Raw genomic sequence first — 20,533 nt, 5'->3', positions numbered from 1 at the left:
GATGGCTGAGTTTCCTAGTTGGCAAGAGATTTGTTTCTTTACCGTCATAACCAGGTCTGGCTCTGGAACTACCCATCCAATAATTCATTGGGTAAAATAAGCTTGTTCCTAAGCGGTAAAGCAGCTGCAGCAGGATGCTACCCACAAACTTTCATCCTGGACCAAGGTTTATAATATGTATACAGTATATCTTGCCGGTCACGGTAGCCGAGCGATCTAAGGCGTGCACTGTCTTCGCTCGCTCGGAAGCCGGGATCGTGGGTTCGCATCCCACTCAGGGCATGGATGTTTGTGTGCGTTTTTGTGTTTGTCTACAGGGAGAGGCCTTGCGACGAGCTGATCACTCGCCCAAGGAGTCCTACCGAATGTGTAAGAACTAGTAAACCGAAGTGAAACGGAGAGTTTCATGGTGGTAGGCCTAGGCCCAAATTCGGGCTGTAGCGCCACAGAAAAGAAATATAGTATATCTTACGGTATGCTGCTTTGGCACAAGAGGAAATTTACATTATCTTTACTCCATTATTTTTATGAACCGGCAGTTTCTTTTTGTAATATTTCTAGGAGTGGTAGGAAAATCTGCACTGCTCCCTTCCTTCTCTCTGGGCATACCTGTAAACAGCCCTCTCCACCATGGATCATATAGGGAGAGGGCACTAGATCAGAGTGTGTGGAAGATAAATGACAGGTGGAAAAATCTCCATAATTATATTATATTTCAACATCCTACTGCACTGAAGTATCATTTGTAGACATCTTCTGTCTATAATGCAACAATATCAATATAGATTTAGATGACACTACTCCATGTTTAATTCACTAAAATGTTCATTAAAATATATAAACATTCTGTGTTTATGCACTACATTCCGGCCACACATTTATTTTAAGGAATCCACTGCACTGTGCACTTTCCCAATAGTACTCTTAAGAGTACGTCACTATTATTAATTTGGACTTTTTTTTTTTAATTCGCTTAGTGGGGGATGCAGTCCAACTGGGTCTACTCGGCATGGCGGCCACTGATTCGCCTACTGTAGCCTGCCCCGGGCGATTATGGTTATGGAGAATTTTGTGGAATGAAGATTGGCAGGGGAAACCAAAGTACTCGGAGAAAACCTGCGCCAGCGCCACTTTGTCCACCACAAATCCCACTTGGCCAGATCTGGGATCGAACACGGGCCGCCACAGTGGAAAGCCAGTGACTAACCGCTTGAGCTGTGGCACGGCCAAATTTCGACCTTACAGGTTGTCTCTGTTAAAATGNGAAAAATAAGTAAACATGTTCCAACCAACGAGCATCCAACAACAGAAGGGTGTCCAGTGCTAGGTAACAGACCAGTAAACACATAACACAGCAACGAATGCGCAACAATAGGGCGTCCAATGCTAGGCAATGCGTGGATGGACACACCTGACAATATATGATATCCACTACTGAGTAGCGATGTGTTTTCTCTGGATGGTCCATACCAAGCCTATATAGGGAGCAGTAAAGACCGTTCAAGGGGATTCAACTGGAAGACTAGTGACTCCTATACGGTTCTACAGAAGAATATAAGAGTAGCGAAGATAATGGAGTCACAGACAGGACCCAACAGCAGAGTCCTGGAGGCTACAAACAAATATTAGAATTGAAGTGTGTGTGCTTCATGTGTTACTCGTATTGTTTTAGTAATAATTTGAAGAGTTATAATTCTTTGTGGTTGCAATTTAAACTTATCCAATGAAACAGCTCTGTCAAATCCGTAATCCTTTAATTATTTGTCACGGATACGCAGACATGCAACAATATTTTAATGACATAAAAATTTTAAAACATACATCCTATAACATTAAAATTAAGAACAATAATGATGACATACTCTAAGAGTATTATTAACAAAGTGCACAGTGCAATGGATTCCTTATACAATGTGTTGCCTGAAGATCGGTCTGTGTGGCTGAAACATGCCGTATATAAACACAGAATGTATATACATTTTAAACATTTTAATAAATCAAATGTTGATTAATTAATTCATTCATTTCCTTTATTTTCCACATATCCATACAGATGACAAAACTATGATGTGGAAATGGTCCCCTTGAAAATAGATATATCAAGATACATATACAAAATTACATGAGTCACATAATCAAAATCACTTACATTAATCAATTAACATAAATAATAATATAAAGTAAAAAAATTAATAAGATTTTAATTAATAACCATAATTTAAAAATAACTTACTATAAAACTTGAATTAATATGATTTTATTTAAATTACCTATATTAACTGAATTAAATAAATTACAAATTTAAACACTTATGACCAATTATGTTGATAGTATTCATTCATGGAGTAAAAAGAATGATGATATAAAAACCTCTTCAGTGCAGATTTAAAACTTCTCACATCAGTAGCCAACATTTTTATTGTTTGAAGATGATTAAAACTGATATGTATGCACCTTTGTTGTATTTTGTTATGTTAACTGCAGGTAAATATAAATTATTGAATGCTCTAGTTTTGTATTTGTGAATCTCATTGTTAAAATTAAATAAATGTTTATTATTAACTGTGTACAAAAGTAATGTATATGTGTACTGAGAGTAGAACGTCATTATTTCCAAATTCTTAAAAATGTCCCTACAAGACTCTCTTGGTCTAGAATTCGTTATAATTCTAATGACTTTCTTTTGCAATATAAAAACTTTATTAATCTACATTGATACTGTTGCATTATAGATGGAAAAAGACTGCAGGTCTCCACAATTAAAATACTGAAAGAATATATTTAAACAACATTTATGATACAAACATCACTCACCCTCAAGCAGAATAACCACAGTGGTTAATAAATACTGAATAAGTGAATAACCAATGTCCAAACATATTAATCAAAAAGAAAATTAACAAACCTAGTATGACTCATATGTCATCTACCATCTCTAAGGTGAAAACCCCAACTTACAGAAAATAAAAAACTCATCTTGATATATGTCGCATAGCCTAGATGCTTGCCCTGGAAGGCAGTTGAAACCCATACAATTTTAGAAAGGTAGTCAAACAAAATTCCAAAGCAAGATCCTGGTGAAAGACATCCCCAATCAGTGAAATCGAGGATCAACAGCAAGCTCTGGGTAAAAGTGATAAGGGCAGGATGGAGGCAAGGGTACAGGCATCCTTGAACAGTGAACGCATAGCTCAAAAATGGACAAGATCAGGCCTCTATACAACTGCACATATGTTCCAGCCAGATCAGAACAACTAATCCAGAAGGAGGGGGCAGAGGCTAAGATAGGAGAGAAATTGTGTATTATAAAGCAGATCATGTAAGCCACACTGTAGAAAAAGTATTTAGGTCAGTTTGATTTCCTTGCTTTTGCACCATTCACAACCACCCAACATATTCTTGTTCATAAGATTAAATTGCAGCACCCTGTTGCACTGCACGATGGCCAACCACCATACAACAAGCAACTCCTCCAACAGAAACATTCTGACCAGCCACACACTGAACCAAGGATAAATCAACAATCAACAAAACTATAAGACAAACAAGTACAAGGCAACAGCTGTTAACCCACATAACTGAGAATTAGTCTGAGGCAATTACATAAGAAAAGGAAAACAGCATTACAATGAGCAGCAGTGTCCTTCATCACAATAATCTGTACACCTGATGACGGCCATCTAGACTGAAACATGTAGTGACAATAAAGAGAAGACGAGAGAATATTTACTAATGCTACACACAGAAGGCAAAAAGTGGAATACACAAGTCAGATATTCTTGTTCAGACACCAGCAAAAAAAGAATGTAAATCAATTCAGTGTCTCTTCCTTGCATAATGCTAATCAGGTAATTTTACTCATTTCGGAAGATGGTACATCCTGCAAAACAACAATTGCTAATTGTAACACTGTACTTAATATAGTTGCATTCTTCATACATATTTAAATTGTTGACTGCTTCAATCACTCCCAGATGGCAAACTACTTTGTTAGGTATTCTGGCTTATCATGTTGTATTGAAAACTTGAATATTATGCTCGCAGAATAACTGAATAAGACACCAACGCTATCTACATGCTAGACAGGCAGATACAGGAGCACTCAGAAAAGGATAGAAGAGTTACACCTCTGTATGACAAATATTTAGTGGAAATGAACTGAAAATTAATTAACAACTTCTAGTACTGTTATCAATTAATAGATATTTAATCCAGTGTATTATTAATTAACTATACATACGTCACATGGGTATGAGGTTGGGTATAATCAGGTGCATATAACACTGTGTATGGAAAATATGTGCATGCATATATATGTACATGCATGCATGCATGTGTTGAGCACATGTGGGTGTGGGTGCACTTCAAGAGCTATTATCACTTGAATATAATTTCAGTTAAAAGGCCCATTACACGCACTTGATTCAAATCAAATATGTAAAACTGTATATGAGGATATGTCAGACTGAAAAATGGGCAGACAGTAGATACACTAGTGTTCATAATCCACAGGCAAGTTCCAGACTAAATTACTGTTTTTCCAATAAAACATATTTTATTTAACACTATTACATCCATGAGTCCAGTGTTTTACCAATAAAATATAAAAGTAAAAAAGATCTCTTACAAAAACAGCGTTTACAACAACATGATGATGAACATACAATTTTTATGATAACATACTGCAACCAAAGTATTAACACAACATGGATTAGTAATTGCATGACAAGAGAAAGAGAGAGATAATATTCACATTAAGTGAAACTAGTTCTTAACAATTAAATGACATTTCACAAAAACAAAAACTTATACCCCAAACTTAACTTGCTAAAGACAATGATTCCAGATCTGTCAGGAAAAGGGAATCCGCAGAATCCAGATGGTATCTTACAATAGCCTTTACATTCTAAAATACAACTGCAATGACAATTCCATCAGTTTTAATATAACAAATCATACCCAGTCTGATTAATTATGAACTTCACACTATTCATGCCATTGTTTTACAGTAATTTAATATTGTGTGTGAATGTGTCAGAATATAACCTGAATCATTTATACTCCAAATATTCTGATTATGCCCACCGAATTCTAAAATTTATGGGAATTTTTTGGAGTATAAAGGTTACTGGCTAAGTACTTATACTTTATTTTAAAAGCATTTGTTGCTTGACATTAAAATGTTGACAATGGCTGCACGTGTTAATTCTAAAATAATCTTGTAACTCTACAAATATCATAATTTCCTTATTTTGGACTGACAATCCATCTTCATCGATTTGTTATGGCCTAACTGTCACTGTTGCTGCTGCATCTACACATTCTTGCCTGTTTTCCCCCCTACTTCTTGTCTTTGACCAGAATTTTTAGAGTACAAATGATACAAGTTGTATCCTACTTAATGAGTATGAATTTAGAATTTGAGACTTGGTTTGACATTGGATGGAAAACATACCCCTTTCAGTTCCACTTATTTAAACATGTGACACATGACAAGAACCAACGTAATCTTAAAAGTGCATGACTTGGCTAACCTATGGATCAGAGCAAGATTTCCAAATACACTGCTTAGATTCTTGCGTGGCAGAGAAATTAACTTAAACTTGAGTTTGAGCTTTTGTTATTATAACATAAATTAATGACAGAGGTATAGACACGTGTTATGAATGGATGGCAGTAGGATTTACAAGTGAGAATAAAGAATGATGATATAAGATAAACATCTGGATGGTTAAAGACCAGGTAGAGACAAAATGAGAAAGACAAATCATGAAGGTAACCACCCAGGTGGAAAAATCACTGAGTGTTGATTACATTTAAAAGACACTAAGACGTATCCATGTATCAGAAAAGATTAAAAAATGTGAGGCAATTTCAGAAACTATACAATCCTCTTATTCTTAAAATATTTTTCCTTTCCTAGTCTCTCACATTTAACACATGGCCTGTTCCAAACAAGAAATGCCTGCATCATACTGTCTAGCATAAATCATTCTGTGGCAGGAAATTATGGACTTGCATGAAGCATCTGCAGAAACAAATATTTTGAAGTTGCAATGATTTTTCAAGGAAGGGAAAAAATTGCAACTTCTCACTTTCCTTGGATAAAAGAGGAATGATAAAAACTCAATTCAGTGCACAGGGATAACAGGCCTGACAAGTATTTGGCTCACCTGATTTTTTTGGGAACCAGATATTCCAATTGCATTTCATTTTATTTTCTTTATACATATAAATTTAAATCTATGTTAAAATACAGCAGGAGTATGAACCCTAGGACCTTTCCTGATATTACAACAATGGGCAAGCGGAGGTAGCTCCAGGCATTCTTAACCTCGGCACTAGATGGAGTGGTCAAATTCACACCCTAGCTGTAATACCCCAGGCAAAAGGGCCCCAGGACAGGAGGTTGTCTAAGCTCCAGAGCTGGTCTGAATGCTGTGGAGGACAAAAATCTCTTGCCCTGCAAGGAACCAAATCCCGATTCTTTAGCTGATGAACCCACAGCCTAGTCACTAGTTATACTGACTGCCCTATCCTGACTCCACCATACACCTTCACAGCTTGGTGCTGAATTAAGTACAGGGACACCTTTACATTTATAACATATCAAAAGTCTCAGCACTGGGAAACTGATCCAAAATGGCCCCAGTAACTGCCTACCTTACAAGAACTGTTGAGCCACAGAAACCTGTAAACATGGCAATTATGCAACAATAAGGAAAGCAGTGTTTTCTCCGTGCTGTGCTGTGCCATGTCATGCTGAACTGCGCCAGGCTCATTGCTATGCAGCGCTGCTGTAAACACATCTCGGCAGCAGCTAATCGATGCATTGCTGAGCAACGCCTCTGTAGACACAATGATTATGTAACTGTGGAGCAAGCTGTGGTTTCCGCTTGTCCGATCTAGGGTTTACAGGAGAGACTGGAATTCCTAAGAAGTCGGTCAGTTCTCAGTCAGTGTTTGATGCAAGACAGCTGCGGGAGGAAGAAGACCTGAACTTGAGACTTCAAGGTTTTATGAATGTAATAGTCAGTGATAGTGATAGTGATAGTGAGTGATAGCTGAGAAGTCAGCCAGTGAAGATTTATTGTGTGACTTCAAGACTTTATGTGTGTTATAGTGCAGTGAAATTGGGAGTGTGTAATTCAGTGAGACTTGTATAGCTCCCATGTTATAAATATGTGAAAACTAGCATGTAGTGAGTGTAAATGGTGTAAACCCATAACTGTGTAATAACTAAGTGTACTTACAACTGGTGAAGATCTAATAAATTCAATTATCAATCCGAATCCTGTCTCTAGTCGCCCAAACATGTTACAATATACACATGGCAAATTATATTTTACTTACTTACTTACTTATGGAGCTGAGCCCTTCTTGAGGAGAAGCCAAAAATTATATCCTATTATGTAAAAATTTATGAATGAAGTATGTGCACTTTCTGGATAATGCATATACAACAAAACCATTCCTAAAGTCTGGAGAACTCTGCTATGCCTGACTAGCACAAAAGCTTACACACCAAACCAACATTAAATTTCATGTGTCAATGGATTCAGCATTTTTGCTGAATCATCCACATACACTTGACAAACACAGTGCTGAACAAATACTGCCATAAAATTATACGAGCGTAGACTTCAATTGCATCCTTTTACAACCACAAACAGATATGATCCTGAAGATGGAGCAAATAAACATGATTACAATTAGATGTACAATACTTTGGTGCGAAATATGTTTGGATGGTAAAGGAGCAGGAACTGAAAAGTAAGTAGTACAGGTGGGATTTGAGGTTCTTAGAGCAGTGACTATCTTCTGGCATGTAACGCCGTGTAGTCTGGCACAAGCGTGCTTGCTGCTTTCATCAGGCTGGCTTACTCTTCAACCCTCAAGATGTAAAAAGTATGTTCCTCTACAATTACATCCTAGGTGACAGCACTCTTTAATTAGTATATTTCAAGAAGATACATTACCCTTCACTCAAATGGCACTACTACACTGAGCCATGCAAGAGCAATACAAATGCCAGCAACTGTCACGAAGCGTTAAAGCTAACACATACATTATACAATAATAGAGGTTCATCTGCACCTCAGTACTTGTACACTTAACACAAAGGCCAATCAAGAGCCAAAAATTTGCATCAAACAATCAAAGTACTTACCACGGTATCGCCCAATATACTATAAATGGAATGCTTTTTAAATTCAAAGTGAGGGCCTTCACAGCAGTTAGGACTCTGAACATTTCAGTCTTCTTGTAAATTCTGTTAACATTACCCCTCTGATTTTTCTACTTCCAATCAGACCTCTGAGCAATCTCTAACAACGGTCACTTAAACTTAGGCCATCACTGACATTTCCAAAGCTGAACAAGAGCATTTGTGCCAATTTTTGACCATGTTTACAAAATACCATCTCACATGGTAAAGCTGGAATGCTTCACATCTCTTAAATAAATAATAATCAAACAACTTCACACATAAATACGGAACTACAACTAAGTGCAATATTAATAATGGTCAATGAAAGTACATTCTGAGTTCTGCGTACTGTCCTTACTGTGTCAATTTTCAGCAAATACTCAGGCTACTGCAGGGACAACATACAGGGAGATTATCTGAAACCCTGCTGAAAAATCATTTGCTGCCCTGGCAGAAAAGACATACATCCTTCTTCCATGAATTCTGCCCATGTGTGTTACAAGCCATGGCATGTCAACAGACCATTAGCCTATGCATATTACAATTTTTCTTCAATACTGACCCCACACATCATTAAACAGCTACCATGAAGTAAGCTTATGTGTTATGTGCCAGTCAATCACAAACCTGAGCCCTACTACTATATTAAACATTCAGTCCTGTTACTTCTTGTGTCAGAAAGTCACATGTGAGTTACACACTGAAACGAGTGTTCATGTATGACACCTACATGAAAAGCAAGATGATTCTGATATATTGGGTTTTTGGACTTTATCCATCATCCTGGTTTTTAGGATAACTTATCTTATCTTAAAAACCAGGACGATGGATAAAGTCCAAAAACCCAATATATCAGTGTGTTATACACCATCGTCAGAATCCTATAGCAAGATGATTCTGGCATAAATTCCATAGTGTCACAGTTCCAAATAAAAAATCTGTTCAAATGTAAATAAATTAAGATGTACAGGGTTATTACTGGACAAAAACGAACTGAATGAAAACATGAAGTGCCTATTGAAGACAAAGAGTATCAGATTAATGCTAGGTTTGAATATTCCCTCCATAAAATCCCTCTGCCTTGCAGAGAAAATGGAGGTATCATATACACCACTATAACTAGGAATGGCTATTCCTTGTCATGCTGCCTTTTTCTTTATCTTATACCTGTACAAACCACTGCTCTAGTCAAAAGTGTACTGACAAGTAAACAGTTTATTTCTGCAATAGTGAAGTGCAGACAGTTTTTGTCAGATAATAACACTGGAATTTTGAGATCTATTACTTATGTCCTTATTTCACGTGCCCAACAGAAAAATGACAATGCTCCAGAGTTAACAGCATTGTTCTGAACAATATTCCCTTCAATGACAGAAGCAGTAAATGTGATGAAGTAATGCATCATTGTTGATTGGCTATTCTATTCCGAGCCTTCTGCAGAAGAGCCATGTTATCCTTGGCACTCTGAAGATGTGGATTTAATTCCAGAGCCTGCTGGTACAATCGTTCTGCCTTATCATACTTCTTCCATCGATGATACAGCACTCCTGAATAATAAATTTTCAGTTCATAATTTCCATACACATAGTTTTTTTAAGAATCCCTTATAAACAAGACAGTGGAAAATATTTTCAGATAAAATTATGCAACAGTCTGTCAAATACTACCCATACAAATTTAATTCTAATACTTTGTAATTATATCTCCTATAATGTTTTATGTATCTACAAGGGTTGAATAAAAAGTAGTGCCAACACTGCTGTAACATGAAAGATGTGCATCAGGTGGCACTAGCGCCATCAGTAGCTGATAGCAGAAGTTCAGTTGAAGTAGTACAGTGAGTGGCTCTGGTTGTGTTTCATTGAGTTGCATTGTGCATCGTCTTGAAGCGCAGGAGCCCAGTTCAAGCACCCTAACAACATGTTTACGAAACAAGAACAATGCTCCTGGATAAAAATTGAAGTTGCACGAGGTCATAGAGCACAGAACTGTTATCAGGGACTGCAAGAAGCATGTGGCGATGCTGCTTTGCCATATCGCACAGTGGCACAGTGGGTGAAATTGTTCCATGAAGGGAGGGATGCCATTCAGGACAGTCATCATTCAGGACGATCCCATGTTGACAACCACACAATTCAGCTTCTTGCTTCTTTGCTGGATGTCAATTGTCAATGGGCTGCATGAGAGTTAGCTGCTGAGGTAGGCATATGTCACAAAACCGTGCTCCACATTCTGCACAATATTCTTGAATACCACAAATTACAGCACGTGGTACCCCATACAATATCCGAGGTGCAACAATGGCAACGTTATGCAACTGCACAGGACTTGTTGGACCAGCACCAGAGGGAAGGTGATGATTTCCTTTGAAGGATCATCACTCTGGATGAAACTTGGGCTCGCACTTGGAGCCACAATCAAATGAATGGAAGCATCCTGGCTCTCCTCATCCAAAGAAAGTGTGCCCTACACAGAGTAATGTGAAGGCGATGTTCATTGTGGCATATGACACTGATGGAGTGATACTGCACCACACAGTACCTCAACGACAGACAGTAAACGCTGCCTACTACTGCAATTTCCTGTGTAATCATCTTTGTCCAGCACTCAGGAGAAAGCGATGACACTTGTTGGCAACGAACCCCATCATCCTTCATGACAATGCAAAGGCTCATACTGCTGATGCTGTCAAGGATCTCTTTCGCCGATGGTGATGAGAGATACTGCAACATTGGCCATACTCACCCGATATGAATCCGTGCGATTATGATCTCTTTGCCAAAATGAAAGAACCACTGCAAGGGACACATTACAACACAAGAGAGGAGATTATTCATGCTGTAGGGCGGTCACTGCTGGATATCAACAGAAGTGGACGTGCTAATGGTGTACGCCTTCCACAAATTTGGCAGAAGGTGGTACACATTAGGGGCGACTATATTGAAGGACTGTAAGTGTATTTACCTCAGGTAATAAAGCCATTTCAGAACTACAGAGGTGTTGCCACTACTTTTTATCCAACCTTTGTATAATGAACAATGGAATATGTTGTTTATTGTATTATTTTACAACTCTGCCTGAACTCCTGAGATTATGTAACATGGAATGGGATACAATTCAAATATTTCTGCAATTCAGAATACACTTTCCCTTTTGTAATATTTGAGATTTTCATGGCAGTGACTATGAAGAATGCAGTCTTCTGGAATGGGGCGCCATGCAGATATTGTGTAAACTGACGATCCTCTGAAAATATGTGTAAACCGACATTCCTCCAAAACTTCAGTTTACACAATATCTACACAGTGACAAATCCCAGAAGATGGCATATCTCACTTTCCTTTTTATTTATACCATGACAATTATTCTGCCTGATAATGATGTTAAGATTAACTAATGTAGAACACAATCACACTTGGCTACAGAGGTTGTGTGGGAGTGCAGTTGGTTCAGTGCACCATATACAAAAAAGTATGTGCAACTGCTCTTCTGCTTTCCAGGTCAGTCTACTGTAAGAAAATATCAAGTCAACGGGATGGTTATCTATGTTAATGGCTATATTACAAGTGACATAAGTGTCATTCTACTCTGAATTAGTTATACATATATGAATCATTACTAAAAGTATGATGACTGAAAAAGAAACAATTTAATCAGAAACTTGTTAACATAAGATTTACATATTACTTGCGGTCACCTTCTATCTCAATATATTTCTTTTCTGCTTAACAATATAAGCAAGAAACTTCTGTGGTTTTATTTGGCTAACAAGGTATCAGACAATGAAGAGATAAACACATTACTGAAAGGAGAATATATAGTAAGATTTATCAAGTCACAGAGAATAAGATGGTTGGGGCATGTCAAAAGGATGGAAGATAATGCAATGCCAAAGAGAATGTTACAGGGAAGGTTATATTCCAAAAGAAGAAAAGGAAGACCCAGGATGAGATGGCCAGACAATGTTGAGAACGACCTGAAGAAGATGAAGGTGGAAGGATGGAGGCTCACCCAGGGCTGTAGTGCCAAGTGGTAGGTAGATGGGTTTGAGTAACAAGGTATCAGACAAATCTCCAACCCAACAGTCAAAAATCAACCTTCATCACTTGCGAATATGGACTTTAAATGTCTTGGTCCTACAAGGGTGGCTGCTATATTTCAAATTGGGGTAACAGTGTATTGTCACAGAACAGAGATTTAAATCTCCTACATCTATGCATCTGGAGGTCATTTTTCATCTGGAAGTACTGGTATTAGTACTGGAAAAAAAAAGGCAAAGCTCAGCCTTCTGAACCAGGCAACGTGCTGACACTAATAATCAACACATGGCCAGTAAAGGTTAAAAATAATTTTTAATGTGTCAATTGAGACCAGCCACTTACCTAGATTGGTATAATATACAGCATTCTTCCTATCCAGAGTGATGGCCTCTATGAAATGTTTCTCTGCCTCAACAAAACGGCCAGTTTTGCCCAGTGCATTGGCAAGATTAAAATGAAGTGAGGGTTCTTGTGGAAGAATTGTCAACGCTTCTTGCGCTATGCTCTCTGCTCTATCCATTTGTCCTGTTCATCATCACCATCATCATCATCATCATAATCATTGTCCTCGTCATCATCGCCATCACCATAATCATAATCATCATCACTATCATTACCATAACAACAACAATAATATTGTGACGTGGGTGGCGCAACAGGAAGTAGCGGTCACATGAACTCTGTGGTCTCACGAGTGACATCACATACCCCCACTCCTTCCATCATTACACAACACTCTGTAAACACTCCATTCCCTCCCTGCGGTGTCCCCTGTTACGTCACTGTGGGAAGTGCTGTTACGTCACCGCAGGGAGGGGACAGTGTGTTTACCAAGCACTGCATAATGATGGAAGGAGTGGGGGTATGTGACGTCACTCGAGAGACCACAGAGTTCACATCACCCCTACTTCCTATTGTGCCACCCACATCACAATAATAATTCCATACTTCAAGCATGGACAGTAAACAAGTTACAAAAAATCTATGGTACAATTTAGCTTCCCTGAAAATGAGATTTCTAAAAACAGATTTATAATATGGGTACATAAAACAAAGATGATGCAATCCAGATTGATTATAGAGAAGTGTGGTGCTTTTGGCAAGAAAGCAAAGCAAAGAGAAAAAAAATGTTTCACTTGCAGTTATTTCAATTATAACACATCTTCAAATCATTATGCAAGGTTGTATATATTACGAAGCTTTAATACAGTTTATTTCCCACATAAACATAAATTACTGAATTCCCAGGTATATTTCATAAGAAAGGATTAGAGATGTCCAGAATTTGACTCAGAATGTTTAAAAACGAACCTATAGGATATCATATGTTCATCATGATCAGCAAAGCCCTCCATGAAACCCTAGTCATTTGTTGTTACTTGATATCTAAACTAAGGGGCATGTATCAAAACTGTTAGGTATTTGCCACTCATTTCATTTCTTAAAAGAACAAAAACTGTCAGATTTATGACCACATTTCAAGATGGGATCAGGGGTGTTCAAACTTAGACTCAAGCCATTTAAAAATCAGGTTATCACAATCTGCGACCACTAAAATGAAAGAAATAACAAAACATGAAAAAGCAGTTTACTTTGACAAATATAAATGTGGGGGGAGAGATACACAGGATGGCCATAAACATTCAACCCTATGAATAAAAATTATTATGATACATTTTATAATTCAGAAGTCTGTAAATCCTTCCCTCAGAAACACTTTTAAATACAAATTTTAAAAATATGGGGAAGCTGTCAAAGTTACATGTAACTTCATGACACTGTTTCACCCTGAGCAGTGGGGAAAATCTGTTTATGATTGGTCAGCAGTCAGCAGCAGTTAACTCCAGTAGCTGTTTTGTTCTCAGTTACAGACTGCTGGGCAATGTGTTATCTCATGACGGTGTATACTTTAGACCAACCTATATCTTTGTATGACATGTATGTGACATACAGATCTGCAAAAAAGTGCTGGCAAAAATTTCAATGTGGATTTTTTATGATGAAAGAGTTCCCAGCAAAGAACAATTCATGATTTGGTGAACAAACTTAGATTAGCAGGACTGTTAACAGACAGGAAACAAAAATGTAAGTGCTAACTGCTTACTGGGGAGCAGTTACGTGACAAAGATGCCAGACTTGAACATACGCCTATAAAATCACTAAAAACATCTACCTTCAGAGATTGGGGTGTCAAAATCAAGTGCAAGAAGGACAACACAGCTGCTAGTGCTTAGATACTACAAAACAACAGGATTCCACACCTTACCGCTGTGCAATCCAGCTAGGAGACTTCATTTTTGCAATTGGTTTCTGCAGTCTGTTGTCAAAGTTGAAATCAATCCACAACTGACATATTTTTGATGAAGCATGATTTCACTTCCAGGGTGTAAATATGTAAAACAATTATTACTTGAATTTACAGAATCCCTGCCTAACCCACAAAGTCTCACTCCATTTAATGAAAGTTGGTGTCTGGTGTGCTGTAATTGCAATAACTGTTGAACATGTGTTTTTTAACAAAATTATTCGTTGCTAAAAATATGTACAGGCAATTCTTCCCAGAATGTACAGAATAAACAAAATGTATGGTTGGTTTTGGCAGGATCAGCAACTGCCCACACTGCACACAGTAGACTTCCTCTGATGTCCTTATGGACAGAATTATCATCAGTCATATTTGGCCAGCACGATTTTTCTCTTTTGGTGCTGTCTCAAGGACAAAGTTTATAAGAACAACCCCCAAACAGAAATAGATTAAAGAGAAAATATTCACAGAGAAACTGTAAATATTTCTGCAGAAAAACTTCAAAGAGTAAACGAGAACCTCTCCCAACAATTTGAGGAATGTCTACATAGAGAGGAACAGAATTTTCAGCATCTCCTATGATATGTGAAGTGTAACTACTACAAGTCCAAATGTTATGAGCCATCAGACTTATTGATTCAGTAGCAACATTCGTATTTGCTTCACAGCTGGTGGTGCAGTGGTCACTGTGCAGTGCAGCACCATGACCCAGTCAATGAAGATGTTATTTATGGTTTGTCACTCTTCATGAACTACAAGCAAAGCTATCAAATATGTAACATACCAATACTATCAAGCATGATGATCAAGTTGCTCCAGGCAACAACATGAGTTGGTTTCAAGGCTGTGGCATTTCTCCATGCTCTGTATGCATCACCATACCGCTGCTGTTCTAAATACTGTTCCAACATAAAAAACAAATCAATATCAACTAACAGGACTCAACATCTTCACATACTTCACACAGTTTCATTTGCTGTATGTACCAAAAATTAAAAATTCATGACCAAGTTTGTGATATTTACATTAGAGCCATTACGGAAATATAAAGAAGATAAATATGTTGTTTAATTATAAAATACAAGATGTTATTTCAAAATAAGATTTAAAGTTTACACTGCAATGAGAATTCATCTTGTGGTCTTTGGGTAATGACTCCAGTACCAACCTACCAGATTATGGTAAAACTGATATTTTACACTTTTTAAGGGACTGCCTAAAATAAATATAAAATCAAGCAAAGTGTACAATCAGGGAAACAAGAATAATACAACGTAAATAAAATTTGGTCTCTTTACACCATAATTCTGGAAGATCATCTAAGAAATACATGTTTGAACATTTAACAATGTAGAGTAGATGCAGGCATGATTCTTGGTCATCACTTTCTCATTATACTCATGCTACATAACAACCACAGTCGATATAGCATCATAAAATAAATCAATATCCATATCTGCATCTACATTATACTGTTAATCTGTTTAAAGATAATATCCCAGCACTTGCCTGGGCAGACTGGCAAATATGGTACATATGTGCGTAGTTACACTGTTTCTTTAACCATTCAATAAGAGTCTCTTGATTTTTTTTGACCTCTCAGTCTGTATAAGTAATTTTCAATTTTGTTGCACATTACAATATTATTGTTCTAGGTATCAAACTGACACATGTACTTTCTGGCTGCTTCCAGTCCTTTCAGTGGATCCAAGAATGTTGGTTTACATTCTGCAACTTCCTCTTCTTCTGGCCAAGTCAAATGTTGATCTAACATATGGTAGACCCTCCAGACTCCATAGACCTCAAGAGCATTGTCACATGTTGAGCAGTCCTCAGACTGCGCTCCAAGGAGTCGTAAACTGTGTCAGTCATCCTCTTCATCTTCACTGAGCTTCAATGCACTGTTATCATTGCTGCTGACATGATTGAGAAACGACACTTCACATAGAAAATCTAATTGCTGTAGTAGTGTCAATCTCCAGCCGTATGCTATGACCTGCACTGCAGTTAAAACATTCTGTATCATCTTTGTAGCACAGTGGTTTCAAAACATTTTCAGGCCACTGCCCCCTTGCTTCCATGAACTCACCCCACTGTCCTCTGCCTTAACCTACAAAAACATTCTTCAGAACAGTGGTTGGCACAACTCACTGAGGAAGATAATAACAATAAAATAAGATACAACATTTAGTAACTACTTCACTGTTAGTAAATTCTTAATGTGATGGATGGGCTGCATGAAGTGATACCAGTTTCCCAATGTCTCGTCTAACGTCACTTCAATTGTAAATAAGCACACAATACGCTCAGAGGGGCGCACCTATGGCACTTCCCACCTCTTAGCACCTCTCTTAGGTAATCCCACCACCACCACCCAGGGGGCAGTACAGGCCACATTGAGAACCACTGGTGTAGAATCTTGGAGCAGTTCCCCATCTATCATGGCTACAGTCTTTGAATCAACTGCTTTCTGTAATGGCATTGAATGCATGGATTCAAAAATTTGAAGTCTCTAGCTGGCTAGCAGAATCTGCTTGGAGAAATACAACTCTGATGTCGCTGATAAATGTGGTGTTCTTTGGGGGGGGGGGGGCAGCATACTGATCAATGAACAGCAAGATTCTTTGATTTCTAGCACTTTCTATCTAGTTGTGTGAGGTAATCTTCAAATATTTTGGTGGTCACCCAAGAATTTGTATTAGCTTCATATTTTGTGGGCAGTCTTTTAACATTCTCGAAGCAATGTGGACTTTTATACTTTCCAGTTATAAGAGGTGGCAGTTCATTACTACAATCAGAATTGCACGTGAGTACAGAATCCCGCTGTTTAGATTTATACCACCGTGGCAAAAATATTGTTATATAACCTTGGCATGGACCACACAGAAAACACTATTTCTAACAGTTCCTCTATTGCATGTTGATTCGCTGCTGAGAAACATGTTTACTGTGCCACTGCCTAACAATGACTGCCTCTTCTTGTTAAACTATGCTGGCTTTCAGCCATCATGTCACAATATTAACCAACTTAAATATCATCATATACATTGAATTCAAATGGTATAGCAAAGTGTTAAGAATTTACGTGTTCTTGAATCCCCTTTCCTGAAATTATATTAGCATAACTGGATATCCCAACTGATTCTAAAATCCTTCAACATATCTTCAAGATTTCTAGTTTTGTTTTTTTATAAAACTATTTCATGAAGTATATCAGATACTCATGTATGTAGTATCAAATGGGATACTGTATACTGTTCTGGCACTTGTGTGGAGGGGGATAAGCAGTACCTATCCAAAATTTGAAATGGGTAGCTCCTGAATGTGACTCAGGCATATCATTACTATGCTAACCCATTCACGTCAACTTATTTGAATTAAAAAGGTTTCACTTAAATTACATGAACCTTATACTCACAAGATTTCCTAGGTTATAATAACAATCTGGATATTTCTTACGATATGCAAGTGCAGTGAAATAGCTTGTTTCTGCTTCACTGTGATGCTTCAGACCTGCTAACACTATACCCAGATTCATCCACGCTGCTGCAAAGTCAGGCCTGCAAAACATTATGGCCCTAATTTACAACTATGTCCCATCAATGGGAAAATAATGCTATGTGTTGAAGCAGCAACTAGCTACCGCTATTTAATTGTTGTTGATATCTTAAACATCAAATTTAATTTAACAATTCCTTCACTCTCTTTTGCAGAATTACACATCCAAAAGCTAAAAAGTGCATAATTTATGTGAAGTACTGTACATGAAAGCACTTGTTGTGAAACCTAACTAAGTACACGTTAGCTCTTGAAAAACAAGGTATTAGTAGAGAGCATGAGTAGGCAAACACAGGCTCATAACCTAATTTTGTCAAAGCCATGTTACAACTACAAAAGTATAACACTCAGCAAGAATCAGTACGCTTCATACCATTTAAAGTATAAAAGCACCGTTTAAGTATGTCAAGGGGGAAGTCATAAAGAGTGACTACTACCTACAGGGATGGTCAGTTTGTGACAGCCATAAAATATTCATGTGGCCTGTGGCTTATCTGAGCTCCTTGATAGCTCTAAAACTTTCACGCAACTGGTATCAAGCCTATATTGCTATAAATATTTTGGTTACTACACTGAGGCCACAGAAGGAAGTCCCAAGGACTGTGGAAATGATGGCATTCAAGGCTTCTTACTTTCTGCCTAACATCCTCCACTTTCTAATATCATTTTGCTATCATTGCAATAGTAATAATCCACCTGTTGTATTCTCCTCCAGCTTCCTCTGGTTTCCACCAGCCCAAAGTGCTTGTCACTAGCCAAGATAATCAGTGATTATCACCACCATCATTCCTGTGAACAGAATAGCTATACAATTGGAGGGAAGTTGGCTAGAGGGTGAAATGTAACACCTCAAAGGAGATGTGATGGGAGCTGATCCATGGGATTTCCTTCCCTGGTCTCAGCACAGTACAGTTCTTTTCTCTCTCTCTCTCTCTCTCCATCAAAGTAGATGTCTATTGGTTTAAACTTCATAACTCTTATAAACATGGGCTTTGAAAATAACTAAGTTAAAAGACAGTAAGTGTGACAGTTATTTTTGGTTATAGATGAAGTTAGTTAACAATTAATGGGAATACTGAGATGGAATGGTGGGTATTATATTATGAGGTTAAACTGTTTATTTTTCATTTCATAAATTCTAGTAATTATTTTGTTAATTTCACATAAGCTGTACTTAGGGAGTCCCACCAGGACCTGAATTTCAGAACACTATCTTTTCTGACAGGAGTTCTGAGGTGGCAGTCTACTGAGGTCCTAACAATGATTCCCCAAACAGCAGAGATCTGAGAATAATACCATTTAGTCAGTTAACTTTCAATGGAATACACAGAATTATAGCCCAGAAGAAAGAACTCTTCAGCACAGGTACCAGGTTGCACAGGCTAATCATAACAAGTGGCTGCTATCACTGGAAAGCCAATATAACACTTTCATAGACACTATAATTATATATATGGGGCAGTCAAATGAAAACAGGTACCACCCATAACTCACACGGCGCGCAAGTTGGTAACACTGGAATTTGCTTATGGTATGAACATCTGGTGGGGACTCGGGAAAGCACAGTGATGTGCCCTTGCACACTAGTCATTTGTTTATTGTGCTGGAAGCAAGGTTAGCACTATGTGTGGTCGTCTAACATCAGTAATGGAGGTGGGTAAAGAAGAACAGCGAAGTGTAGGGCGCTTTTTGACTGCTGAAGGAGTAGGAGGATGAGAAATTCATTGTCGCAGGTCTGTTGTTTACGGTGAACACAGCATGTCACAGTCACGCGTGCTGGCATGGCATAAGAGATTCCGAGAGGGACGTGTGCCACTGCAAGATGATGCTTGGCCAGGACAGGCTCATCGTGTCATCACTCCTGATGTTATTGCTGCGTTGCCTGGTCATATCTGGGCAAACCGAAGAACACTGTGGAAGAAATTAGTCTTCTGATGGGAATAAGTCATGGTTCCATACATGCCATTGTGACAAAACACCTGCTGTACCGCAAAATCTGCACCCAGTGGGTTCCACAACAACTCACAGAGGAACAGAAGACTCGGAGAATGGCTGCATCACTGGATCACTTGCAACGATACCATGAGGAAGAGTATGCTTTTCTGTCCCGAATTGCTACTGGGGACAAAACTTGGTGCCACCACTTTGAACCCGAGAGCAAACGGCAGAGCAAACAGTGGAAACACATGAATTCTCCCCCACCGAAGAAATCCAAAGCCATACACACAAGTTCTGGTAAAGTGATGATGATGTTCTTCTTCGACTGCAAGGGCCCTCTGCTTGTCAAATTTCTCGAGCATGGGGCCACAGTCAGTGCACAGCACTATGAAGACACTTTACAGAAATTGAGACATACCATAAAGTCAAGACACCCTGGAATGCTATTGAACAGCATTATCCTTCATGATAATGTGCGCCCCC

General features: G+C 38.1%; 1 protein-coding gene across 3 annotated transcripts in view; it reads right to left on the bottom strand.

The window, feature by feature from the left end:
- Positions 1-9,024: 9,024 nt before the first annotated feature.
- LOC111866810 (protein O-mannosyl-transferase TMTC4) overlaps positions 9,025-20,533 on the bottom strand; it is a 45,235-nt gene continuing 33,726 nt past the window's right edge. For all 3 annotated transcript variants that reach the window (XM_023856084.2, XM_023856086.2, XM_023856085.2), the window contains 4 exons: positions 17,973-18,114; positions 15,339-15,453; positions 12,592-12,774; positions 9,025-9,756 (listed from right to left, as the gene is read on the bottom strand). In XM_023856084.2, the coding sequence (XP_023711852.1) occupies positions 9,611-9,756; positions 12,592-12,774; positions 15,339-15,453; positions 17,973-18,114 (586 nt within the window). In that variant the 3' untranslated portion in view covers positions 9,025-9,610. The remainder of the gene's footprint in view (positions 9,757-12,591; positions 12,775-15,338; positions 15,454-17,972; positions 18,115-20,533) is intronic.

Source organism: Cryptotermes secundus, unplaced genomic scaffold (assembly GCF_002891405.2).
Source record: "Cryptotermes secundus unplaced genomic scaffold, Csec_1.0 scaffold446, whole genome shotgun sequence".
Lineage (NCBI taxonomy): Eukaryota > Metazoa > Arthropoda > Insecta > Blattodea > Kalotermitidae > Cryptotermes > Cryptotermes secundus.
This window is presented reverse-complemented; position numbering and strand designations above follow the sequence as displayed.